A 27,709-nucleotide genomic window follows, 5' to 3' on the forward strand; every position below is an offset into this window, starting at 1 on the left:
GCAGAAGGAGAGCATCTTAATGGCCAGGTATCGCTTCTATACGGACCATTGCTCCGAGGGCCAGCACTTGGCGAGTTATGTCGCCGACCTAAGACGCCTTGAGGGATCTTGTGATTTTGCTGGATATTTGGGGGAAATGCTGCAGGATTTTTTCGTGCTTGGAATCGGCCACGAGGTCATTCTTTGCAAGCTGCTATCTGCCGAATCCCCAGACCTGAACAAGGCCATCACAATAGCCCAGGCTTTCATGTTCACGAACGATAATACTAAACTGATATCTTCTCAGCATCGAAGCTCACCGGCAAGTACTGTATATAAAATAACGCCTTTAGCAGGCAGAACTGTACATGGCAGGGCCTACACGTCTGCAGCTGCAAGCCCTAGAATGACTCAGAGTCCACAGTGGGGTGTAAATGCGAATCCATTAACACCATGTTGGCGCTGCGGGGGTAATCATCGAGCCCATCAATGTCGATTCAAGCACTGCGTGTACAAAGGCTGCGAAACAATGGGGCACCTCCAGCGAATGTGCAAACGTGCTGCGACTCACCACGTGGCAGAGTCGGCAGAAGATGGTCGATCCGAAGTGGATCACACAGAATGAGTAAAAGAGGCAACTCAACCAGAGCCCGAGGAAGAAGTGTATGGGGTACACACCTTCAACATCAAGAGTCCTCCTATAATGCTGAAAGTCAAATTAAATGGCATTCCAGTTTCCATGGAGTTTAACACAGGGGCGAGTCAGTCAATTATGAGCCAGAAGGCTTTTGAGAAACTGTGGGGCAACAAGGCACAAAGGCCAAACTGAGCCCGATTTATACAAAGCTGTGCACTTACACTAAAGAGCTCATACCAGTCATTGGCAGTGTGGCAGTAAAGGGATTGTACGAAGGAGCTGTGCATGACTTATCACTATGGATTGTACCAGGTGATGGCTCAACGCTGTTCGGCAGAAGCTGGCTAGGAAAGATTCGATGGAACTGGGATGACATCAAAACACTATCTTCGGTGGATGACGCCTCATGCGCTTAAGTGCTGAGCAACTTTCCGTCATTTGAACCAGGCATCAGCAACTTCACAGGCACCAAGGTGCAGATCCATCTCGTCTCTGATGCATGGCATGTTCATCACAAGGCTCGAGTGGTTCCATATATGATGAGGGAGAAAGTCGAGATCGAACTGGACAGACTTCAACGAGAGAGAAACATATCGTCAGTTGAGTTCAACGAGTGGGCTAACCCAATTGTTCCGGTGTTGAAAAGCGATGGCACGGTCAGAATCTGCAGAGACTACAAGGTAACGATCAACCGAGCCTCGATACAAGACCAGTATCCACTACCCAAGGCAGATGACCTGTTCGCAACATTAGCAGGGGGGAAAGTTGTTCACCAAATTGAATCTAACGTCCGCTTACATGACACAGGAGCTGGCTGAATCTTCGACAAGATTGACGTGCATCAACACGCACAAAGGACTGTTTATATACCACAGATGCCCTTTTGGGATTCGCTCGGCTGCTGCAATTTTCCAGAGGAACAAGGAGAGTCTGCTGAAATCGGTTCCGCGCACCGTTGTGTTTCAAGACGACATCCTGATCACCAGTCGTGACACCATCGAACACCTGCACAACCTGGAAGAGGTTCTAAGTCGACTAGACAGAGTGGGACTCAGGCTGAAATGCTCCAAGTGTGTTTTCTTGGTGCCAGAGGGCGAATTTTGGGGGAGAAAGATTGCGGCAGAGAGCATCAGACCCACGGACTCAAAGACGGAGGCCATCAAGAACGTACTCAGACAACAGAATGCGACGGAGCTGCGTTCGTTCCTGGGACTCCTCAACTATTTTGGTAACTTTCTACCCGGGTTGAGCACTTTGCTGGAACCATTGCACATGTTTCTACGTAAGGGCGACGACTGGGTTTGGGGTAAATCTCAAGAGACAGCCTTTGAGAAGGCCAGTAACCTGCTATGTTCTAATAAGTTACTTGTATTGTATGACCCGTGTAAACGTTTAGTGCTAGCTTGTGATGCATCTTCGTACGGGGTCGGGTGTGTGTTACAGCAAACCAATGTATCAGGCAAACTGCAACCGGTTGCATATGCGTCTAGAAGTCTAAGGCTGAAAGAGCTGACAGTATAGTCGAGAAAGAGGCGTTAGCATGCGTATATGTGGTTAAGAAAATGCACCAATACCTATTTGGACTCTGGTTCGAGCTTGAAACCAACCACAAACTGCTCATTTCGCTGTTTTCAGAAAGCAAAGGTATAAACACCAATGCTTCATCCCACATCCAAAGATGGGCACTAACATTGTCCGCTTATGACTATGTTATCCGGCACAGACTAGGCACGGAGAACTGTGCTGATGCCCTCAGTCGGCTACTATTGCCCACCACCGGGGTGGAAATAGCGCAACCCGCAGACTTGCTTCTGGTCATGGATGTTTTTGAGAGCGAGGGGTCACCCGTCATGGCTCACCAGATCAGGACCTGGACCAGCCAGGACCCTGTGCTATCACTAGTAAAAAGTTGCGTCCTCAATGGGAGCTGGTCGGCTGTTCCCGGGGAAATGCAAGATGAAATTAAGCCATTTCATCGACGAAAAGATGAAATGTCCATCCAGTCAGATTGTCTCTTATGGGGTAATCGCATGGTTTTGCCAAAAAAAGACAGGGAAATGTTTATACGTGACCTACAGTACCCACCCAGGCATAGTCATGATGAAGGCTTTCGCCAGGTCACACGTTTGGTGGCCCAGCATTGACTCGGATTTGGAGTCATGCATACACCAATGGCTTGCCTGACGTCCTTGTCAGTGACACTGGACCGTGTTTCACCAGTTCGGAATTCAACGAGTTCATGACCCGCAATGGCATTAAGCATGTCAGATCTGCCCCGTTTAAGCCTGCATCCAATGGTCAAGCGGAACGGGCAGTCCAAATAATCAAGCAGAGCTGAAACGCGTGACGGACGGCTCCCTGCAGACCCGTTTATCTCGGGTTCTGCTCAGTTACCGGATGCAACCCCACTCGCTTACTGGGGATCCCCCAGCGGAATTGTTAATGAAGAGAGCACTCAAAAACAGGCTCGCCTTAGTCCGCCCGGATCTTAATGATCATGTGGAAACCCGGCGTCACCGGCAAAACATGTACCACGATCGCGTGGTTGTATCCACTGACATTGATGTAAACAACCCTGTGTTTGTCCTTAATTACAGTCATGGTCCCAAATGGGTTGCTGACATTGTCTTGGCCAAGGGGGGGGCGGAAATAGAATGTTTATTGTCAAACTATGTAATGGACAAATGTGCAGAAAGCATCTGGATCAGACCAAACTGCGATTCACTGACAACCAGGAACAACTTGAAGAGGACATCACCATCATCGATCCAGCAACACACATCCAACCAGCAATCGACCTCGCTGTCAATCAAGAGGATGAACCCACCATGCCCAACAGTCCGGTCAGACCAGCCGTGCTGCAGTGCAGCAATGGCCCGACCAACTCACCCATGCCAGGGTTCGAACTCAGGCGTTCGACCAGGGAGCGAAGGGCCCCCGACCGCCTCAACTTGTAAATAACTTATATCAAAGATTTTGGGGGGAGTGATGTTATGTATGTAAACATTATAACTGTGTAAGACTTGCCACCAGAGGGCACACCTGTTGGAGGCCCAAGGGTCACCTGTACACCTCATGCAAGCAAGTATAAAAGGTTGTCTGCCATGCTGCTTTGGCACTCTGGAGTTTTATTAAAGAGACTAAGGTCACATCAGTTTAAGCTTACAGTACTCAGTCTTATGGAGTTATTCTAGACATAACAAAATCATGCCAGTGTACAGAAATAAACTAATCACCCTTGTGCATTCCCTTAGTGCCTCTTCAGTGTGCCTTTGCCTCTCCTGGTGTTCCTACAAGGTGCTTCCTTGGCTACAGCATGGCTGGTTGAAGGCTGCTGACTTTCAGTGGAGAAACTGCAGATGGCCTTGCAGAACGATCTCGAGCAACTCTGGGCCTTGAAGACTCAGCTGCAGGCAGAACCACCTCAGCATGCAGTCTGGGCTGGCTGGCTGACAGGCAACAGTAAAGGCACTGGCGGAGTAGCAATGGTGGGAGGATAAATGCTGTCACCCTGAGAGAGTTCAGCAGGGTCGGCCTCCACGGATGCATTATCAACCCCTGGGGCAGCATCTTAGCAATCCTAGTAATCTGTTGGAGTACAGACTGCTGGACTGCTGTGACACCCTGCAAGTCCCTTTCAACACTGGTAAACCCAGCCATGATGACAGTAGTCTCTACTTGCATGGCTTCAGTCTGAGCTTCCATTGCAGCACTCAGACATTGAGCGGCTTCTGCTTGTGCTGCAATGGAAACAGAGACTTTGGCCATCAGACCCAGCATGATGGTTGGTCCACAAGTACGTTAATGGTTCTGCCCACCTCTTCCACACTGGAAAGGACGGGCTCTAAGCTCTGCTGACAGCCCTGTGTAAGGCTGGAGCTGGACTCCTCCATGTTCCTTGACATTGCATTCAGGCTTTCTGGCAGGCCTGCCAATGCACCAAGGATTTAATTGTGCATAACCATCAACGTTCTTCTGTAGGCGCCCCATCAAGGTCTTAATCTGAGTCCTGTCTAGCAGAACCCCTGTGTGGCCTTGTCCTCCAGGGAGCTGGCAACTATGTTACCCTTTCCCCCTGCCCTGACTGCAGGCCACTCGTGCCCGGTGTCTCACCACGTGCAGATCCCCCATCCAACCTATCCTCTAAAGTATGCGGAGTGTCAGTATCTGAGCTGGTAGCTGGGAGTTTGAAATCGAGTGACTGTGTTACTTCTTCTTCACTCTCCTCTCCCTCTTCATGTTGACCCATTGACTGGGTAGGCTGGATTTCTTGGGTGTCTGAAATAAGAAAGGCACAAGGGAATGCATAAGAGAATGTGGTGAGGGAATGGAGGGAAAGCAAGAGGTGTATGTTTACACCATGTGCAGATTGTAAACCAGAAGAGATTGTGTTGATGAGGGGGAAGTGGGATGTGAAAAGGAGGATAACATATGAGGATACCATCCTCTTCTATTCTTTCAGTCCCGCCACTGGCCATGGGCTCAGCCATGCCCCTGCCGAGAATGGCCAGCATTGTCTCCTTCGTGGGGGTGAGGTCATGCAGGCAAGCCTGTCCATCGCTGGTGAAGGTCTGCTGGTGCCAGCTATGCAACACCTTTTCCTGCACGAGAAAGGGAAGTGTGGAAGAAAGAATCTATTAATCTATGGCTTATGGTAAAGGGAAGGGTTAAATTCTGTTTTTGCTATATTTGAAGAAATAATAGGACTAGAACAACACCCACACTTTTTAGCCTTGAAACTTAGAAATGTAATTAAATGACTATCTGGTATTAAAAAGGGAGTCTCCTGATATTCTGCTTATCAGACTGTGAACAGGGAGAAATTATGCAAGGACAGATAGAGTGTGTGCCTCCCGAGACGACCTTTGTACTCACGGAACTAATGAATAAGATTCCTTTTCTATTTCTGTATTCTATTTCTGTATAAAGATAGGGACAATTTGCTTGTAGAGCAGACAGGAAGTGTGTCAGTGAGTGTGGTGTAACATGTTTTGGTGATGTGCGTGTCATGGTTGAATAGGTGACAGCGTGTTCAAGTGGTGAGGTGTGGGTTTGTGGCTTGCAGTAGTGGTAAGTGTGTGCGGCTGAGGTGCAGCTATGAATGTGAAGTGCGAGTCATGTTTGGTAGAGATTGTTGATAAGTGAATGATGGGGGTATGGTGCATTGAGCAGTGTGTGAGACTGGTGGTGCAGATGGTGGGATATGGCTTTTGAAGACTAATTCACTGAGTTTGACCACTTGTGTGAAATTATTAAACTTCTTCCTGCACTGAGTCCAGGTTCTCGGGGCTATTTACTACATTGGCTATCTGTTCCCACTGTAGTCTTGCATGTTGCCTTGAAGGTCTCCTGGCCCCCTGTGGAAAGGGAGGCTCTCTCCTGGAGTTGACCTTCTGGACTAAGGCCTCCACTGATGCATCCAAGAACTTTGGAGCACTTTCTTTGGCTTTTGAGCCATTACTCAGTCTTCTTGTTTATAACACTTGCCTTCACAAGCAGTTCCAACACCTGTTGCGAGTAGAAGGTACCTCCCCTTTAAGAGGTGCAGACTGCCTTTAAGAAGTGGAGGCTAGTTATAATTGAAGCTAGCCTCGCACAATCTGGGGCCCCTTGCTGAGCATTCAGCCATTCAGCAGCGGGTTCATCACTTGGCTGAATGTTACGATCATGTACATTCGGCAGCACAAATTTTATGTGCTGCCTGCAGTCCTCCAAACGGGCGTGGGTTGCTATTGCATTGCGATCCCTTGCCCAATTTTGGGGGTTAATCGAATTTCTAGGTCTTGATCTCTTCTTCTATTACATTACTGACAGTTTTGATGCTGCTACCTGCTCTCACTCTGATCAAGTGCTGGGTTTTCCAATACGTTCGCATTTGTCACATGTGGCTAATTGGGATTGCAGATGTGGCTAGTTGCATTTTTGATTAGCAAATAAAAAATGAAAAATAAAACATTGTGATTTCAATGTCTATGTGATTTCAACACTCATATTCGTAACATATTTACATGTGTACTTCAACGTTTTTGTGCATTTGTTCGTAAAATGGTAAGACAAAAAGCAGAGTGTACCAGTATTTTTTGATTGTTGTGTGCTTTACTTCCTTAGTTACTGGTTATTTGCTAAAATGATGTGTTACACAGGTGAAAATGCTAGACTTCAGCACCAAGTAAAGACTAGCAATATTGTATGGAAAGGTGAGCTGTCATCGTGGTCAGCTCGACCAAACAAAATAGCCACTCAACAAGGAGCTTCAAAAGAGCACATCATGGCAAAGGGCAAAAAAGTGTGTCTGGCATGTCTTGTTATGTAAGTCAACATTGTCAGTAATCACTCTGAGGAAGTCAAACTCCAGCTCACAACAGCTGGACAAAAACCTACAAGCGCATTAAGATGTGCCATGTTTGATGAATTCATTCCAGCATTCCAAACTCTGGTGAAAGTGAAAGACTGCAACACTTTCCATTTTATAGCCTCTGCAGCTACTAGAGCATCTTCAATATCTGCCATCGACAACATAATGTCAACATCAATGGGACTTCCACCCCCAGAACATCCCTAGCTTTGGCAGGCCTGCTAAAGATCCTCACTAACACACTAAATTAGGCTCTTGGTCAGAATGATTTGAAGCCAAGAATGGGTGGCTTAGCTGTACGAGGGGGAAGGAGGAAGGTCAGGAATCAATAGTGGTAGGGGATTCAATAGTTAGGGGAACAGACAGGCGTTTCCTGTGGCCACAGGCGTGTCTCCAGGATGGTATGTTGCCTCCCTGGTGTTAGGGTCAAGGATGTCTCTGAGCGGCTGCACAATATTCTGAGGGGAGAGGGTGAACAGCCAGAGATCATGGTCCATATCAGTACCAATGACATAGGTAGAAAGCAGAATGAGCTTTTGCCGGCAGGGAGCTAGGAAAGACATTAATAAACAGGGCCTCAAAAGTAGTACTCTCCGAATTACTCCCAGTGCCACGTGCTAATGAGTATAAAAATAGGAGGATAAAGCAGATGAACGTGTAGTTGGAGAGATGGGGCAGGAGGGAGGGCTTTAGATTAGCCACAGATTGTGGTACATATCAGTATCAATGATATAGGTAGAAAGAGGGATAAAATCCTGCAGGCAGAATTTAGGGATCTGGGAAAGAGATTAAAAAACAGGACATCAAAGATAGTAATCTCCGGATTATTCCCGGTGCCACGTGCTAGTGAGAAATAGGACGATAGAGCAGATGAATGCGTGGCTGGAGAGCTGGTGCAGGAGGGAGGGCTTCATAATCCTGAGGCATTTGAACCGGTTCTTCGGGAGGTGGGACCTGTACAAGTCGGACCGGATGCACCACAACAGGGCCGGGACCAATAACATTGTGGGGTAATTTTCAAGTGATGTTAGGGAGAGTTTAAACTAGCTTGGCAGACGGAAGAGAACCGCTGAAAGTGGAAGGCAGAAAATTAGTAAGTGAGTTTGGAAGGCAGAGGAAACAAAGGCTAGAACATAGACAACAAAGGCATTTGGCAGTGCTAAATGGTATATACTTCAATGCAAGGACTATAGTGAATAAGGCAGATGAGCTGAGGGCACAGATAGATATGTAGAAGTATGATACCATGGGCTAAATTTTCGGTTTGGCCATTTTCGGGGCGGAAAGTTACCGCCCGGGGAACATCTGTGCTCTGGGGAGAAATTTTTGCCATCTGGGCCCAGCATGAAGGGAGGCATTGTATAATTTTTGCACCGCAAAAATGGTAACCTCGCCAACTAAAGTGCGGGGCCGGAAGCGCTCCAAGAGAGGCTTTGGGGGGGGCGGGGGGAACAAAAAAACATAAAGACATTCCAAAAACATTGCCCACACCACAACACAAATCGCTACAAAAATATAAAAGAATAAACACTCAAACTTACCTTTTCTGCACTTTATCTACCTCACCGCCGCCAACATGGCTGGACCGCTGTCTTTTACCTGGCGGTCATCGCGGGGCGCATGGGTTGGGTGCGAGTCAAAACTCGCACTAGTGTCGCAACAAGAGACGTTGCACACCCAGCGCGGCTCTTCCCAACAGTGCTTCTAAGCGCCGCCGCAGAACCCGACCCAAAGCTCCCAACAGGATGCAGGAGACCTCGCCACCCCATTTCTCACCGCTCCGGGGCGAGATCCGGAGCACAAAGGACCCGAAAATCCAGCCCCACAGCTATTACTGAAACATGGCTTAAAGTAGGGCAGGAATGTCAGCTCAACATTTCTGGTTACAGGGTTTTCAAACGAGATAAAGAGGGGGATGAAAAAACAGAGAGGGTCGCAATATTGGTTAAATAAACAATTACAGCTGTGAGGAGGGAGGATATGTTAGAAGGATCCTCAAATGAGGTCATATAGGTTGAACTGAAGAACAAAAAAGGGGCAATCACATAGACCCCCAAATAGCCAGAGGGAGAGAGAAGAGCAAATATATAGGCAAATTCTAAGAAAAAAAAATAGGGCATTAATAGTAGGGGATTTTAACTACCCTAATATTAACTGGGATAAAATCACTGTAAAAGGTATAGAGGTATTCAGGAGAACCTTTTTAGCCAGTACGTAGCAAGCCCAACAAGAGAGGTGGCAGTTCTGGACTGGGTTTTTAGGGAATGAAGCTGGGCAGGTAGAAGGAGTATCAATGGGAGAGCATTTTGGTGGTAGTGACCATAATTCAATTAGATTTAGTATAGTTATGGAAAGGGACAAAGATAGACCAGGAGTTAAAGTTTTCAATTGGGGAAAATCCAATTTTACTAAGCTGAGATGTGATTTAACAAAAGTGGACTGGAAACAACCACATGATGGTAAATCAGTGTTAGAGCAGTGGGAGGCATTCAAGGAGAAGATAGTGAGGGTTAAGGTTTTCTATGTTCCCTTAAAGAAAAAGGATGGGACTGCCAAATCTAGAGTCTCCAGGATGTCAAGGAGCAAGGAGATATGGGAAAAAGAGAAACTTATGTCAGATACCGAGAGCTCAATACCACAGAAAGCCTAGAGGAGTATAGAAAGGAAATTAGGAAAGCAAAGAGAAGACATGAAAAAATAGACAAGTAAAATCAAGGAAAACCCAAAAATGTTTGATAAATACATAAGGAGCAAGAGGATAACTAAGGAAAGAATAGGGCTTATTAGAGACCAAAAAGGTAACCTATGTGTGGAGATGGAAGAAGTGAGTATGGTCCTTAATTGATACTTTGCGCCTGTATTCACAAAAGAGTGGGAAAACGCAGACATTGTAGTTAAGGGGGAGAAGTGTGAAATATTAGATGAAATAAACATAGTGAGAGAGGAAATATAATGGGCTAAATTTTCAGCTTTTAGGATTTTGGGGCGTTAATGACGACAGGGCGGTCCTGATACCACCTGGAAAAAGTTTGCGTCTCAGTCAGCAAAATTGGGCAGCGGGGCCCTGAGTGTAAGGCGGAGCGGTAAGGGAGGTGTTGCATATCTCTCTTAGGGCGCTGGGCCGGCTGAGCATGTAAAAATCCCGAGCTAAGCAGGCGGCCTCGGAGGGCTCTAAGAGAGGCCTGGGGAGGGAAAAAAAGCCTGAAAAATATCCACCAAAAACATTCCTAATTCATACTCCATGCCACCACAACACAAATTGCAAAAAAAAGAATCACAATTACCTAAGTTTGACATTACTTACCTCACTGCAGCCGCTACAGGTTGAATTGCCCGTTTTCACATGCAGTCCCAGCAGGACGCTCTACGCAGCGCTATGGGTCAGGCTGGACTCAAAAATTGAGCCGGTGCCGCAACCAGGGTCATTGCACACCGACTCACCTCTTCCGGGCGGTAATGCTCCGCGCCCTGCTGAAACCGGCCCCGAAAACCCTGGCGGGGCACTGGAAGTTGGCTGCCTACCCAGAAGAGCTCACCACTGCCAATGCCGCCCTTCCGAGACGAATACAGAGACGGACTGGAGCAGAAAATTCAGCCGTAAGGGGTGTAGCATCTTTGAAAGTAGATAAATCGTCAGGCCTGGATGAAATGTATTTCAGGCTGTGAAGAGAAGCAAGGGAGGAAATAGCGGAGGCTCTCATCATCATTTTCCAACCCTCTCTGGCTACAAGCGTGGTGCCCGAGGACTGGAGGACGTCTAACATTGTGCCTTTGGTTAAAAGAGAAAGGGATAGACCAAGTAATTATCTGCCAGTTGGCTTACCCTTGGTGGTGGGCAAATTGTTGGAAAAAATTCTGAGGGACAGTATTAATTGTCATTTAGAAAGGCATGGATTAATCAAGGACAGTCAGTATGGATTTGTTAAGGAAGGTCGTGTCTGACTAACTTGATTGAATTTTTTGAAGAGATAACAAAGAGGGTAGTGCGTTTGATGTAGACTATATGGGTTCCCCCCCACTCCAGGGTCGTTGAGGGTAGCATATTTAGTGTAGTCTACATGGATTTTAGCAAGGCTTTTAACAAGGTCCCACATGCAAACTGGGCATAAAAGTAAAAGCCCATGGGATCCAAGGGAAAGTGGCAAGTTGGATCCAAAATTGGCTCAGTGGCAGGAAGCGAAGAGTAATGGCCGACGAGTGTTTTTGTGACCGGAAGGCTGTTTCCAGTGGGGTTCTTCAGGGCCTTGCTTTTTGTGGTAAATATCAATGATTTGGACTGGAATGTAGGGAGCATGATTTAAGAAGTTTGCAGATGATACAAAAATTGGCTGTGTGGAAAGAAGCTCTAGACTGAAGATATCAGTGGACTGGTCAGGTGGGCAAAAAAGTGGCAAATGGAATTCAGTTCTGAGAAATGTGAGGTAATGCATTTGGGGAGGGCTAACAAGGCAAGGGAATACACAATAAATATTTTTTTATTCATTCACGAGATGTAGGCAACGCTAGCCACTATTTATTGCCCATCCCTATTTGCCCTTGAGCCACCTTCTTGAACCACTGCAGTCCATGGTACTTCTTTATGCTGGTTAGGTACAACTGCGTGGGCTGCTAGGCCATTTCATAGGACAGTTAAGATTCAACCACATTGCTCTGGGTCTGGAATCACATAAGCCAGACCAGAAAGGACATTTGTGAACCAGATAGGTTTTACAACAATGAGTTTCATGGTCAACATTACTGAGACCAGCTTTTTATTCCAGATTTATTTAATTGAATTTAAATTTGCCATGGTGGGATTTGTACAAACATCTCCGGATCATTTGTCCAGTTCCTTGAATTACTAGCCTAGTAGCATAACCAATGCGCTATCGCACCCCGAAATAAATAGTAGAACACTGAGAAGTGTAGTAGAACAGAGGGACCTTGGAGTGCATGTCCATAGATCCCTGAAGGTAGAAGGACAGGTAGACAAGGTGGTTAAGAAGGCATAGGGGATACTTTCCTTTATTAGCCGTGGCATAGACTACAAGGGCAGGGAGGTTATGCTTGAACTGTATAAAACACTAGTTAGGTGACAGCTAGTGCACTGCGTGCAATTTTGTTAACCACATGACAGAAAGATGTGATTGCACAAGAGAGGGTACAGAGGAGGTTTGTGAGGATCTTGCCAGGACTGGAGAATTTTAGTTATGAGGCAAAATTGGATAGGCTGGGATTGTTTTCTTTGGAACAGAGGAGGTTGAGGGGAGATTTCATTGAGGTGTATAAAATTATGAGGGAACCTGGATAGATTTCCCTTAGCAGAGAGGTCAATAACCAGGGGTGGGCATAGATTTAAAATAATTGTTAGGAAGATTAGAGGGGAGTTGAGGAGAACTTGTTTCACCCAGAGGGTGGTGGGATTGCGGAACTCACTGTCTGAAAGGGTGGTAGAGGCAGAAACCCTCATCACATTTAAAAAGTACTTGGATATGCACTTGAAGTTCCGTAACCTACAAGGCTACGGACCAGGAGCAGGGAAGCGTGATTAGACTACACAGCTCTTTTTTGGCTGGCACAGATACGATGGGCTGAATGGCCACCTTCTGTGCCATATACTTCTATGATGTGTATTCAACTTAACTGGAAAACTGAATAGAGTGAGTTTCTATTGGGGATTGTTGGCATCCAATTTCCTGGTTCCTAATGACAGTCAGAATATTCACCTTGATAGACTTTATAAATACCAGCAAAATTGCAGTACAATAATGCAAATTTCCTAAAGGAATGACAGAGTAAATTGATAGCTAGAGCTTTAGGTGGACTATGTTACACGGGCATTACACTTTGCACACAATATTCTGATATGTACCCCATGCCATGCATGCTCTATGCCAGTTTCACTAAAATGGAAAATTACCCCCAATATCTTCAGATGATTTAGCGCTCACCATGAGACAACAATAATTCATGTTGAATTTGAAGAGTGGAAAAATCAAAAAAAGAGTGGAATTATAATAACTAAATGTGAAAAGTAGAGAGAAGGTAGTCAGAAAAAAATACAAAGAGTAAAAATATACAAAGCATAAATGGAGAGGCACGGAGACAGTAAACACAGAGGTATAAGAGGTATAAGATAGACAGGTAAGACTTAAAGGGAGGATAGACAAAATATATGAAGGTGAGACGCAGAGGTGGAGACAGAAATGACTGTGAGAAATTGATGGGCAGAAATTTGTTAGCATCTAATTTGGGGCGTTAACTTTTAACATTTTGCAAAGTTAGCGTCCGGCGAAATGGCTGCTAAATTGTGGGAAATTAGGCGTTTTCACCCCAGGAGTGAAGGAGGGCAGTAAATGAGGCTAAAATGGCCTCAGTGGGGCACTGCAGGGGCGCTATTGCCAGAGAGTTACCCAATTTCAGCTGACTTGCATTCAGCAATCAGACTTCAATCCTTGACTCAAGTTCATTCCAGCTCTTAAAGGCAAGGTAATTTCCAGCTGCAGCTGCTCATTTTCAGCATTGCTGCACTTGAGTCAGGCCTCTCAGCAACTGAAGCATGTGGGATGGCTGGTGCAAATCCTGCTGCAAGGGAGAAGGCCACGCTCTTCAATAATGTGGCATTGAAGACATTGTTGGCAGCAGTGGAGAGAAGGGAATCGTTGTTCCCTGCATCTAGAAGGAGGCCATCGTCACAGGTATTCAGGGCCATGTGACGAGAAGTGGCCGAGGATGTGTTGGCCAACTCTGTAGACAGAAAGAACCCTTACACAGTGCCGCAAGAAGTTCAACGGCCTCAGTCGGGTGGTCAAGGTGAGTACATGCTTCCACACCTCCTACAGACCAGCATCTGAACCTCTGTCTGTGCACACTGTGCAAACCACCACTTCCCCATCACTCAACCTCCAAACATGTGCAACTACTCAAACTGACATCCTCATCTCGTGCCTTGCCTACATTTATAGCTATTCAACCTCGGCAGGCATATCTTCCATATACACAGCTGGACTCTTCTTCACACAAGTTCCTTTCTTTTGCAGGCCAAGATGACACGTAATAGGAGGGATCAACAGCGCACTGGAGTGTGGGGGAACCTCAACTGTGCGAGTTCACTGACCTTGAGAAGTGAGTGCTGTGGCTCATTGGCCTGCAGGTGGTGGGCGCCGTGGTGGGTGGAGACGTCGACCCCGCTGGGGGCAATACTGGTATCTTTATCCCCTCTCCTTTTCTAAACCCACTTCCCCGTCAACCCAGAAGACTTTATCACTTTCCAGATCTTAATACTGTCTGCCTTCCTTGCTCCATTCCTGCCCCCCTGCCCTTAACACGGGTTTTGTGCCATTTATGCTTTCAGAAAACCAACCAGCAAATGTGCATCTCTCACCCGCAGGCACCAGCTCAGAGACTGGCACTGCGCATTCATTAGAGGTTAGCTTGGCAGAGGGGTCTGCACTGGATGGATGCACCGGGGCCTAGCGGGATGCAACAAGGTCAAGGGGAAAGGGAACCTCGGGAGCCATCTCTCCGGAGGGCAAGTTCGCACTTGAGTGCTGCTGCAGAGGACCTCGATGGGCAAGCATTCACAAGAAGAGTGATGGCCATGTACTCTGACATGATAGGTGCAACGGCATAGGTACCAGAGAGCCTCTTGGCAGTGGTAAGGAGCGTGGAGGAGGCCACCGCCAACACTGCACATAGCTTTGCGCACACCATACAGCCCACCATTGCCAATCTGCAGACGATGGTGGACTCCCAGAGAGGCCGTGCGGATCCAGCCCTCATGACGCGTGTCATGGGCGATGTGGCAGCTTCCATTGCACCACAGGCAGAAGCAACGCAACATCTTAGAGCTGTGATGCAGTCAGTGACTGCTGGCATTGAGTCTCAGACTGTTCTCATGCCGTCTCAGCTGGATGCCACGCGAGCTCTGACTGCTGCCAGTGCCGCTGGGTCCACCACAGCTCACCGGGGATCTCATGGCGTCACAGCATCCTACCAATCTGTGCTGCAGCAGATTGCTGGGGATGCTGAGGTGCTGCCCTGGGTGAGTGTCACTGGGTCAGTGGAGCAGGAACCTGCTGTCCTCTCTCACGATGACAGCATTCCTGGGCCCACAACTGCCATTCCGCCATTGCACTTGTCGCTGCCCGTCAGCCAGCCAGCCAGACTGCCGACGCTCAGCCTGAGGTGGTGCAGCCTACTGCCGGCTCTTCCAGGCCCAGAGCTGGTCGAGGCCGTCCTGCAAGGCCATCTGTAGTCTCTGGCCCTGACACACAGCAGCCTTCCACAAGCCTTGCTGCAGCCACAGGGGACACACTGAGGACGAGCACTGGAAATAGTTAAAGCAAAGAGGGGATATAATGAAATGCAGACGGGTGATTCTGAAATACATTGATACAGGTAATTGTTATTACATAAATTTTTATTGGAATGTTTCATCTTTTCTGTTGTTTCTCATTTCAGTTTTGTGGCTTTGGTATGGAAGGATAAATTGATGTGGTGATGGGGAAATCCAGAGGAACCGGGAAGCGGATGGAATTCACTGGAACTGAACTCTGATGAGACGGGTCGCGGACCGCCCTTGCAGAATCGCGATTGAGTGGCTGCCTCCTCCGTCGCTGGTGTTGCTGCTCCTGCTCCTCCTCATTCTCTCCTCCTTGTCCTCCTCCTCCTCCTCCCCCTCCCCCTCCTCCTACCCCTCTTGAGGTGGTGCGGCTATCCCTGGTGGCAATGGCTGTGCCCTCATGATGGCCAGGTTGTGCAACATCCAGCAGACAACTTCGAATAGGGATATCCGCTCAGGCGAGTTCTGGAGGGCTCCTCCTGAGTGGTCAAGGCAGCGGAACCAATTCATCAGCGGATGAATGCTCGTGGCAGCTGCCAGGATAGTGGGCATTGGCAGTGAGGATTCGGCGTGTGTGGTCGCACACCAACTGCACATTCAGTGAGTGGTAGCCTCTGCGGTAACGGAATGCCTCAAGATTGTTATGCGGTGCCTGCAAAGCGATGTGGGTGCAGTCAATGGCGCCCTGCACCATGGGAAAACCCGCTATCCTGACGAAACCACATGCACGCTCGTGCTGCTTCTCTCTGGTCATGGGGAAGGAAATGTAGTCCCTTCTCCTTCTGTACAGAGCATCTGTGACCTTGCAGTTGGAGCAATGCACGGTAAACTGGGAGATGTTGGAGATGTCTCCTGTTGCACCCTGAAAGGATCCATTGGCATAGAAATTGAGCGCAATGGTGACCTTGACTGCCCCTGAGAGAGCCATCCTCGAGGCTCAAGGTCTGGTTGCAGCAGAAGGCAGAGCTCTGTGACCGCGCCCTTGCTCAAACGCAGCCTTTGAACACACTGTTCCTCAGTGAAATTGATGTAGGAAAACTACTGCTGGAACACCCTGAGAGGGTAAGGTCTCCTATTGCCAGCCCTGTTGGACCTTCAGCCTTTGGCCACAATTTGCTGTCTTTCTCCCTGTCTTTGTCTCCAACTAAGTAGCCTCCAACTGTGAGGTCGAAGCAGGAACTCGAGTGCTAACACAGCCCCCATAAAGTGATATAAATCTTGTCATTTCAAATCTGCCCTCAATGAAACAAAGGAATGGTTAAGAGGCAGAACAGTCTTTGAATTGAAAATCACTCAAATCTGTCTAACAGCCACTCTGCCTATGTGTCAGCAAGCTGCAAGGAGTAATGGCCAACAAAAATTGTTTCTAAAGATGATGTCTTTAAATAGCCCTCCTTCAGCCAACTCCCAACTGCAACTCGACAGCTGAAGCTATTGTTGTCAGTGCCAGGCGGTAAGTGAGGGGGCGCGGCCGAATTCCTCTTCCAGGGTGGTAACGGTGTGCTGCACACGACAATTACGGCTTCATTGCCGGGTGCAGCCAAGCAGGGCACTAACGGCAGGAGTGTGGCGCTACCTGTTAGCGCCTCCGCAAAATCCCCATCCAATTTTGCGGGTGGGGGGCACGCTTTACTCGCCACGCCCAGGCGAAAACCCATTTGCGTCATGTTTGCGCCTCTCAAAGGCGCTAACAGCAGGCGCACAGGAGCCCAACTTCGCCCCTAAATGTTTAGACAGTAGATAAAGTGTGAAAGGGTGTGTAATATAAGAGAAAAGGGGAAAAAAAGTAGAGAAATACGAAGCAGAGAAAAGGATTTATCATAAAAAAAGAAGAGCATGCTGGAGAGAAAATACAGAGGAAGAAAAGGTATCAAGAAAGGAATATAGGAAGAAAATAGGTTGAAAAGAAACAGAGTAGAGATAAAGAAAGAAAAAGAAAGAACATGGTTTTATATTGGCCCTGAAATTCCGTTTTGTCCATTCCGCGGGCATTTTAGAGAAAAAATACGCACCTACCTTAAGCTGCTGCCCACGTTCGACTTTCCGATGCTGAGGGCTCTCCTGACTGCGATTCGCAGTGCGTGCAGAGCGGGACGTGCACAGGCCTGGAGCTGGAGTCACATAGCTCTGGCAGCCAATCAGGTAAAGTATCATAGTAATAGGAGTTCCGTAAGGTTCTAAACTCTTATTACACCTGATTGAGAAACAGCCCCATACACCCAAAACACAGCCGCAAACACCCAAAAATGCTAATAAAAAAATAGAAAATATACACTACATTCATTTAAATTAAAGTTATTAATGTCTTTAAAAAAATATATATTTTCCCGATTTTTTAAAAAGTTTTCTAAAATAAACTTACCGTTGTGGGGAGGGTTTTTAAATTATAAAATATGTTTTCATAACTTTATTTTTATATATTTTTTAAAACAATTGCCTTGTAAAAGTAGGCTATGCGCCTGCTTTTTCAGGCGCATGATTTTTGAGGACAATTGTGTGCGTAAATATCGGAAATTTGCACTTACAAGTGTCCTCGCTCCCGATCTGCGGATGATCTGTCAAGCTAGAAACCTGACAGATCAGAAAAGCTGGTTTTCAGTGCATGCGCATTGCGCGCCGAAAACCGGCTTTTCCGATGCCTTCCCGGGTCCGTACAAGCTTAGTACAGGCCCGGGAACATCGGAATTTCAGGGCCATTGTGTCGATTTGAGCTGTTTAATATCCAAAACACTGTGCCTCCGACAGTGCAATATGCCTTCAGTACCGAAGTGTCAACCTAAATTATGTGCTCAAGTCTCTGGATTGGGACTTGAACCCATAACCTTCTGATTTAAGAGGCAAATGCTATCACTGAGGCAAGGTTGACACATATCAGAGATAGTGAAGAGGGGTACAGATATGATAGAAAGGGTAGACAGGGAAGTAGAGAGAATACAAAACAGATAGATGAGAGGATAATGAGGAAGGGATTGAGGAGAAAATATGGGCCGAAATTTGCGGTCAGAGGCTTCCCACGGTTGAATGCCTCCAAACCACAATAAAACTACGAACCTACCTGACAATCCTGGATCCACGGAGATTTGCACTCCTGTGCCTCTACGCGATTGCATGCGTAAAGGCCCATGTATCCCGGGGGCGCATGCAGTTCGCAAGCACCCCTGGGATCAAGTGGGCCGACCCAACCAATCAGAAAGCGGATTCCCATCATGCTTACGGCGATTCCATTTATGTACCGAGTCCCCGTAAGCTTAATAGGGATCACTCAAAAAACACACTTGCACAACACTGAAATAAAAAGAATCATTACATATTTTAAAATTAATTAAAATACAATTTAACATTTAAATCAAAAAATTAATGTATTCAAAAATAAATGTAAACATTTTCCAAGGAGCCAAAAATAGCCTAAACTTACTTTACAGGTTTTTGAATGTTAAAATGATATTTTTAAATTTAATTTTAATATTTATTTAAACCCTTAGGCTGGTAAAAGAATTTGCAAGGCACTTACAGCAGTGTACGCATGGAAAATCTGGGCCAACGTTAGCAAGAGAATGGATGAGTGTGAAAGACCAAGGTGCATACAGAAAATACGACAGTTTGAGAGAAAAGTTCAAAATCAGAGAAGAGGAAAGAGAAAAAAAAACAGATGTTTCAACAAATGTATTGATTAGAAATACATTTATCTACATTTCTAAAGATAAAGGAATATTTTAACTGATTTTAAATATGAAGTCATACCAAAGATCACCTCAAGTGATTTAAAAAGCTTGTCAGCAGTTTATGTATGCAGATGTGTCACAATGAGCCATGAATAATAAAATGGATACCTTCTTTTATCATGGTCACCAGCTCATAAAGAATTGATTGAAGGTCCTCAGTGCTGAAATATTTTATTTTCATCTGATAAACTGGACCATATTTCAAATAAGTGTTGCACTTTGTGGTTGTTGAGTTAGAATTTAAAATGTTCTTCCTGGAAAATATTTGTCATCAGAAAATCATAAACTGGCGAAGTTTAATGCAAAACATGTCAAATTTAACTTTACCATAAGCACATTAATTAAAAGTACAGTATGTTAAGTTACTAATTATTCATAAATCAAGTTTAATCAACATTTTAGTGCAATTAAATCTGTTAAGGAATGAACAATATTTGCTCTGGGAAATGAGTAAAATGATTGGTTTGGGCAGAGTGAGTGCGCGGGAAGAGGGCCCAGATGCTATGGTGGCTTTCCAACTCCAAATATAGCCTGTGCAAGACCCATTCCAACTAATGATGTACCACAGATGCTTATATGGGGGGGGGGGGTGGCACGGATGGGGAGGGAGGGTAGGGTAATGTGCTATGTCACAGTTGGCGTATACATTATCTTGCTGCTGCAGAAGATCCTTGCCCACCAGAAGGCCAATCATGCATCAACACAGTAATGAGGCTGGTCATGAATCTGTGGCTTCCAATTGGCTATGAAATTTGTCAACTAGCTGCTACCATATTGAGCGACTTACCCAACTCTATCGTGGTCTTTTGATTGCAGGTTTTGAATGCTCCTACAACCAGCATTTCTGAGATGTCGCAGTTGTGCCAAAGTGGGACAAGGGCTCAAGTCCTGTGACATATCTTCAGTGACAGGTAGGCCTCTCTCTCGCTCTCTCTCTCTCTATCTCTCTCCTGTCAGCATTAGCAATACAATTGAATATATTTAGCCACCAATTAGTCTAGTTCTTAGTCTGGTGTGTAGGGGAAGGTGTACAAGGAGCTTAATGAAGGAACAACTGTCTCCAAACTTAGTCAAACATTTTGAGAGCAGCTCATATTCTAGACAACTGATGCTGAGAACTGAGCTGTATAGTAATAATGGATGAGGTTCGGGAGGCATTCCTTGCTTTCCTGCTTGGGTAATTGGAGCTGTCTGAGATGTATACAATGGGCCAGAAGATTTGCCCCGCAAGTTCCAATTTTTCGCCTGCACTGTGCATGGGCGACAATCTGGAATTTGCGGCCTTGACAGATCATCCAAATTGACTAAGAAATCATTTTCGCTGGCGCAGAGCCCGGCTATTTGTCCAATTATTACCCAGCAATTGCCCACAAAACTCTTATGGCTGGTAAGAAGGCCTGCTTTCATCAGCGTAAGGGTTATTATAAATCTTAAATGAAACATTTAAAAATAAAAAATCATGCACACACACTTAAAATTAGTTCATGCAAATATTGGCCCAGATTAAAATGTTTAAAATTATTTTTCAAAAACTTTAATTTTTATTGTCTTTGGTGTAATGAAGGAACTTTTAATTATATTTGAAAATCTAAGCATTTATATTTATTAGAGTTGTCTAAATTGTTTAGTTATTTGGGGATTCCATTGCATATCATTAGGAGATTCCATTTGGAAATGACTGCGATGGAATCCTCCTTTCTCATTGGAGGACCAGGCCCATGTCTGCCTATTGCAAAGTGCTGCAGTACAGAGAGACCTGGAGGTCGTTGTGCATGAAAAACAAAAAGTTAGTATATGCAGGTACAGCAAGTAATCAGGAAGGCAAATGGAATGTTGGCCTTTATTGCAAGGAGGATGGAGTATAAAAGGAGAGAAGTCCTGCTACAACTGTACAAGGTATTGGTGAGGCCACACCTGGAGTACTGCAGACAGTTTTGGTTTCCGTATTTAAGGAAGGATATACTTGCATTGGAGGCTGTTCAGAGAAGGTTCACTAGGTTGATTCCAGAAATGAGGGGGTTGACATATGAAGATAGGTTGAGTAGGTTGGGCCTATACACATTGGAGTTCAGAAGAATGAGAGGTGATCTTATTGAAACTTATAAGATAATGAGGGGGCTCGACAAGGTGGATGCAGAGAGGATATTTCGACTCATAGGGGAAACTAAAACTAGGGGACATAGTCTTAGAATAAGGGGCCGTCCATTAAAAGTGAGATGAGGAGAAATTTCTTCTCTCAGAGGGTTGTAAATCTATGGAATTCTCTGCCCCAGAGAGCTGTGAATGTTGGGTTATTGAATATATTTAAGGTGGAGATAGACAGATTTTTGAATGATAAGGGAGTAAAGGGTTATGGGGAGTGGGCAGGGAAGTGGAGTTGAGTCCCTGATCAGATCAGCCATGATCTTAATGTAGGTTCGAGGGGCCAAATGGCCTACTCCTGCTCCTATTTCTTATGTGATCCCAGGGACGCTCCCGAACCGCCTACTTTCCTGGAATCAGTGGGCCTTTACACAGGCTTATGCCTGCAGATCTAGGACCCAAACTCTCTGGAGCTTTAGAGCCAGGAGGTAAGTTCGTAGAGCTTTCGCAGATCAGAGGCGTACTCCGGAGGTACGCCTCCGACTGCAAATTCAGGGCCAATGTGTCCTCTCTGCTTGGCTTTGCAGAAAAGATATGCTTGAGCATGGATGGGCATCTTCTAGAAAAGGTAAAGACTGCAGCATGTCCTTATCACCATCCTTCCCAACACTCCATCCAAATCCAACAGCCCAAGTCCAGACAAGAAAGAGGAAGTTGTCAATTTTATATCACTTTTCCATTCACTCTTCATTCAATACCCAAAGCCCCCCCATTCATCCCAATAAATAGCATGCTCCAACACAACCTACAACTCAGCTTCAAATTAACTTCCAAAAATCAACATCATTCTAATTTTTCTGTAGTGCCACCAAACTGTGGACTCTCACCTTAAATGAGGGTTATGGATATCTTCACATTTTTTTCAAGCAATTCTGGAGGGTTGGCCTTTTTTCAAATTTTGGGCTTTGGACGTGGGAGACACTAGCAAGGCCGTATCACCCACATCTACTACCCAACCCTAATTGTCGCAAGAAGGAGGTGGTGGGCCTTTTCTTTGAACATATGTTGTATTCCCTGGAATTTAGCCGGTTATGGGGTGATTTTATCGCAGTTTTCAAGATATTAAGAGGAACTCATGGGGTAAATAGAGAGAAAGTATTTCCACTTGTTGGGGAGTCTAGGATTGAAGGACCAAAAGGTAGAGCCAGGCCTTTCAGGACTGAAGTTCTGAAACACTGCTACTCGCAAAGGGTGGTAGAAGTTTGGAACTCTCTTTCGCAAACAGCAATTTTGTTAATTATAAATCTGAGGTCGATAGTGATACGTCCTTACTATACAGTATAAATGCACACGAGGCCCATGCTTGAGAGAAGGTCAGTCTGTGACCTGTCCTTTATTCCTCAGCACTCAAGTGATGAAGGTGGGTGGAGCTTCCCCTTTTATACCTGAAGGTCCAGATTAGGAGTGTCTCCCACCGAGTGGTCATTGTTCTCACGGCGTACAACTTAGGTCAGTTTATACATGGGTTACAATGCTGGTTGAATACATGACATCACCTCCCCCCCCAAAGTCTTATTGGGATCACAGGTTGAGTCTCTCTGGTGGTTTACGCTCCCTTGTAGAGCGCCTGAGTTGGGGCTCCGGTTGTTGGGCGCTGGCCTGAGTGTCTGCTGTTTGCGGTGCCTCAGGCCTGTCCGGACTGCCCACAGTGACTGGGCTCTCCTCCCTTTGGTTCCGGTGTTCGGTCACCTGTGGTGGAGTGAACTCTATATCGTGTTCTTCCTCTGCTTCTTCTATGGGGTTGCTGAACCTCCTTTTTGTTTGACCCACGTTTGCGGCAGATTTGTCCATTGGTAAGTTTAACTACAAGAATCCTATTTCCCTCTTTGGCAACCACAGTGCCTACGAGCCATTTGGGCCCTGCAGCGTAGTTGAGGACAAAAACAGGATCATTTACATCAACACATCGCGCCCTCGCATTCCTGTCATGGTAGTGATATTGTGACTGGCGCCTGCTCTCGACAATTTCTTTCATGGTGGGGTGTATAAGGGATAACCGGGTTTTGAGCGTTTTTTTCATTAGTAGCTCTGCAGGTGGAACCCCTGTGAGCGAGTGTGGTCGGGATCTATAGGCCAACAGGAGGCGTGATAAGCGGGTTTGTAGGGAACTCCCTTGGATTCTGAGCATCCCCTGTTTGATTATCTGCACTGTTCGTTCTGCCTGGCCGTTTGAGGCTGGCTTGAATGGTGCCGTTCTAACATGGTTAATTCCATTGCCTGCCATGAAGTCCTGGAATTCAGTGTTTGTGAAGCACGGGCCATTGTCGCTGACCAAGATGTCCGGTAGACCGTGGGCGGCGAACATTGCCCGTAGACTTTCTACCGTGGCAGAGGATGTGCTTGAATTTAAAATGTCACACTCAATCCATTTGGAGTAGGCGTCTACTACAACCAAAAACATTTTCCCCATGAAAGGACCTGCGTAGTCCACATGGATGCGTGACCAAGGCTTGGCGGGCCATGGCCAGGGGCTAAGGGGGGCTTCCCTGGGCGCATTGCCCAGCTGGGCACACGTGTTGCACATGCAAACACAAAGTTCCAGATCTGCGTCTATCCCTGGCCACCAAACGTGTGACCTGGCAATTGCCTTCATCGTGACAATGCCCGGGTGCCCATTGTGGAGTTCTCTGATGAACACCTCTCTGCCCATCTGGGGCATGACTACACGGTTTCCCCACAGTAGGCAATCTGCCTGAATCGAGAGTTCATCCTTGCGCCTGTGAAATGGTTTAAATTTCTCAGGGCATGCCCTGTACGAGGCTGCCCAGTCCTCATTCAGGACACATTTCTTGACTAGAGACAATAGCGGGTCTCTATTTGTCCAGACTTTAATCTGACGGGCTGTCACGGGTGAGCCTTCGCTTCCGAAAGCTTCAACAGCCATGACCATCTCAGCAGCATGCTCGGTAGCCCCCTCAGTGGTGGCTAGTGGGAGCCTGCTGAGTGCATCGGCGCAGTTTTCGGTGCCCGGTCCGTGCCGAATTGTGTAGTCATAGGCAGCTAATGTGAGTGCCCAGCTCTGTATGCGGGCCGATGTGTTTGCATTTATGGCCTTGTTGTCGGCCAAAAGGGACGTTAGGGGTTTGTGATCTGTGTCCAGGTCAAATTTCCTGCCAAACAGGTACTGGTGCATTTTCTTTACCGCATATACACATGCGAGCGCCTCCTTTTCTACCATCCCGTAGCCCCTTTCTGCCTGGGACAGACTCCTGGAGGCATAAGCTACCGGCTGTAACTGACCCTTGGCATTGACATGCTGCAACACACACCCGACACCATAGGACGACGCATCGCACGTTAATACAAGTTTCTTACATGGGTCATATAGCGTTAACAGATTGTTGGAACATAACAAATTGCGTGCTCTATTAAAAGCCCTTTCCTGGCTGTCCCCCCAGACCCATTCGCGACCTTTTCATAGGAGCACGTGTAGCGGCTCTAGCAGCGTGCTCAATTTGGGAAGAAAGTTACCAAAATATTTCAGGAGCCCCAGGAACGAACGCAGCTCCGTCGTGTTACGGGGTTTGGGTGCTCTCTGAATCGCTTCCGTCTTGGACGCAGTAAGGCTGATCCCGTCTGCTGCTACCCTCATCCCCACGAATTCTACTTCTGGAGCTAGGAAGACGCACTTCGCCTTTTTCAGTCGCAGACCTACCCGGTCCAGTCTGCGTAGCACCTCCTCCAGGTTGTGGAGGTGTTCTTCAGTATCGTAACCCGTAATGAGGATGTCGTCCTGAAAAACCACCGTCCCTGGAATCGACTTGAGGAGGCTTTCCATATTTCGTTGGAAGATCGCGGCGGCCGAGCGAATCCCGAACGGACATCTGTTGTACTCAAACAACCCCTTGTGTGTCGTGATGGTGGTCAGCTTCTTCGACTCACTCGCCAGCTCCTGGGTCATGTAAGCTGAGGTCAGGTCCAATTTTGAAAAAAGTTTGCCACCGGATAGCGTCGCAAAGAGGTCCTCCGCTCTCGGTAGCGGGTACTGGTCTTGGAGTGACACCTGATTGATGGTGGCCTTGTAATCGCCACATATCCTGACCGACCTATCCGCCTTGAGCACCGGCACAATCGGGCTCGCCCAGTCACTGAATTAGACTGGCGAGATGATGCCTTCCCTCAACAGGCGGTCCAATTCGCCTTCTATCTTTTCCCGCATCACGTACGGCACCGCTCTGGCCTTGTGGTGTACTGGCCTGGCGTCCGGGTTTATGTGAATCACTACCATGGCCCCCATGAAAGTGCCAATGCCGTGTTGAAATAATGAGTCAAATTTGTCCAGGACCTGTGAGCATGATACTCGCTCCACAGAGGAAATTGCATTGACATCGCCCCATTTCCAATTCATGACAGCAAGCCAACTCCTCCCCAGTAGTGCGGGACCGTCCCCTGGGACAATCCAGAGTGGCAACCTGTTCTCCGAATCTTTGTGGGTCACGACTACCGTGGTGCTGCCTAGCATCGGAATGATTTGCTTTGTGTAAGTCCATAGCTGTGCCTTGGATGCCACAACTTTTCGAACTGTTTGATACCCATCAGGGACTGGCTGGCACCCGTGTCTAACTCCATTGATACTGGGATGCCATTGAGGAGCACTTTCATCATTATCGGTGGCGTCCTGGTGTATGAACTGTATACGTGCTCCACATGAACTCGCTGAACTTCAGCTTCCAGCGATTTCCCCCAGTGTCCATTTCTGCAATTTCTGCAGGTATTTTGCTCATCTCTGCAAACTCCGGCTGAGTGTATGCCTCCATGCCTCCAGCATGAGTTGCGGTTTGAAACAAAAGGTCCCTTGCCAGTCGATCGTCCCTGACTGCCCCTGTTATTGTCCTTGAGTGCACCATTAACAGGTGTTGATGGCCCCATTACTGGCCGCATTGTCCCTTGCAATGGCGTGAATCACTGTTCAGCTTGCCATTGTCTCTGTCGAACTCCCCCTCTGGGTTCGACTACATGTTGGGGCATGCCCGATTGCCCTTGTCTGCCTGGAGAACTGTGTGCTGCTTTAACAATGTTGAATCTCTGTCCCAACCATTCCTTAACACAGTACCTCTCGTCTGTTCTGCTAGTGGCCATGCTCGCGTGGTTTAAATCCCAGTTTCTTGTCACCATTGATACGTCCTTACTATACAGTATAAATGCACACGAGGCCCATGCTTGAGAGAAGGTCAGTCTGTGACCTGTCCTTTATTCCTTAGCACTCAAGTGATGAAGGTGGGTGGAGCTTCCCCTTTTATACCTGAAGGTCCAGGTTAGGAGTGTCTCCCACCTAGTGGTCATTGTTCTCACGGTGTACAACTTAGGTCAGTTTATACATGGGTTACAATGCTGGTTGAATACATGACAGATAGATTCTTGTTAACCAAGGATATTAAAGGACGGGGGAAAAGGTGGACATATGGAGTTCGGTCACAAATCAGCAGTGATCTTATTGAATGGCAGAACATGCTCGAGGAGCTAAATGGCCTATCCCTTTCCTATGTTCCAAACCATCGCAATTCTTGTGATGATGGTGCTCCTGCAATAGTTTAGGGAGGGAATTCCAGAATATTAACCCAGCAACAATGAAAGAAAGAACAGTGATATATGTCAAAGTCAGGCTCGTGTGTGAATTAAAGGGGAACTTGGAGGTCATGGTGTTCCCACTACTTTGCTGCTCTTGGTGGTAGAGGTTGCAGGGATGCAATTGAAATAACCTTGGTGAGTTGCTGCAGGACATCTGTAGCCAGTGTGCTGGACAGGGTGGATATTGAATCGAGTGCAGGGGCAAGAATCAAATTAACTGAAACCTCTTGAGTGTTGTTGGAGCTGCACCTATCCAGGCAGAGGTAAGTATTCCATCAAATTCCTGACTTGAGCCTTGTAGATGATGGAGAGACTGAGGGGGGTCAGGAGATAAGCTACTCATAACAGTGTAAAGAAGAAAGAAAGTTTGATTTATTTCATGATCGAAGGATGTTAACAAATATGATGTGATTGGGATTACGGAGACGTGGCTCCAGGATGATCAGGGCTGGGAACTCAACATCCAGGGGTATTCAACATTCAGGAAGGATAGAATAAAAGGAAAAGGAGGTGGGGTAGCATTGCTGGTTAAGGAGGAGATTAAGGCAATAGTTAGGAAGGACATTAGCTTGGATGATGTGGAATCTATATGGGTAGAGCTGCAGAACACCAAAGGGCAAAAAACATTAGTGGGAGTTGTGTACAGACCTCCAAACAGTAGTAGTGATGTTGGGGAGGGCATCAAGCATGAAATTAGGGGTGCGTGCAATAAAGGTGCAGCAGTTATAATGGGTGACTTTAATATGCACATAGATTGGGCCAACCAAACTGGAAGCAATACGGTGGAGGAGGATTTCCTGGAGTGCATAAGGGATGGTTTTTTAGACCAATATGTCGAGGAACCAACTAGGGGGGAGGCCATCTTAGACTGGGTGTTATGTAATGAGAGAGGATTAATTAGCAATCTCGTTGTGCGAGGCCCCTTGGGGAAGAGTGACCATAATATGGTGGAATTCTGCATTGGGATGGAGAATGAAACAGTT

The 27,709-nt window shown here is 46.8% G+C and overlaps 1 protein-coding gene across 5 annotated transcripts in view; it reads right to left on the reverse strand.

Moving 5' to 3' along the window:
• LOC139243544 (uncharacterized) overlaps positions 1 to 27,709 on the reverse strand; it is a 333,845-nt gene that overhangs the window by 200,991 nt on the left and 105,145 nt on the right. For 4 of the 5 annotated variants that reach the window (XM_070870792.1, XM_070870790.1, XM_070870788.1 and 1 more), the window contains 2 exons: positions 19,125 to 19,270; positions 4,730 to 4,894 (listed from right to left, as the gene is read on the reverse strand). In XM_070870792.1, coding sequence (XP_070726893.1) covers positions 4,730 to 4,894; positions 19,125 to 19,270 — 311 coding nt within the window. The remainder of the gene's footprint in view (positions 1 to 4,729; positions 4,895 to 19,124; positions 19,271 to 27,709) is intronic. The other variant, XM_070870793.1, reaches the window with a different exon arrangement.

This window comes from Pristiophorus japonicus, chromosome 2, assembly GCF_044704955.1.
Source record: "Pristiophorus japonicus isolate sPriJap1 chromosome 2, sPriJap1.hap1, whole genome shotgun sequence".
Taxonomy (NCBI): Eukaryota; Metazoa; Chordata; class Chondrichthyes; family Pristiophoridae; genus Pristiophorus; species Pristiophorus japonicus.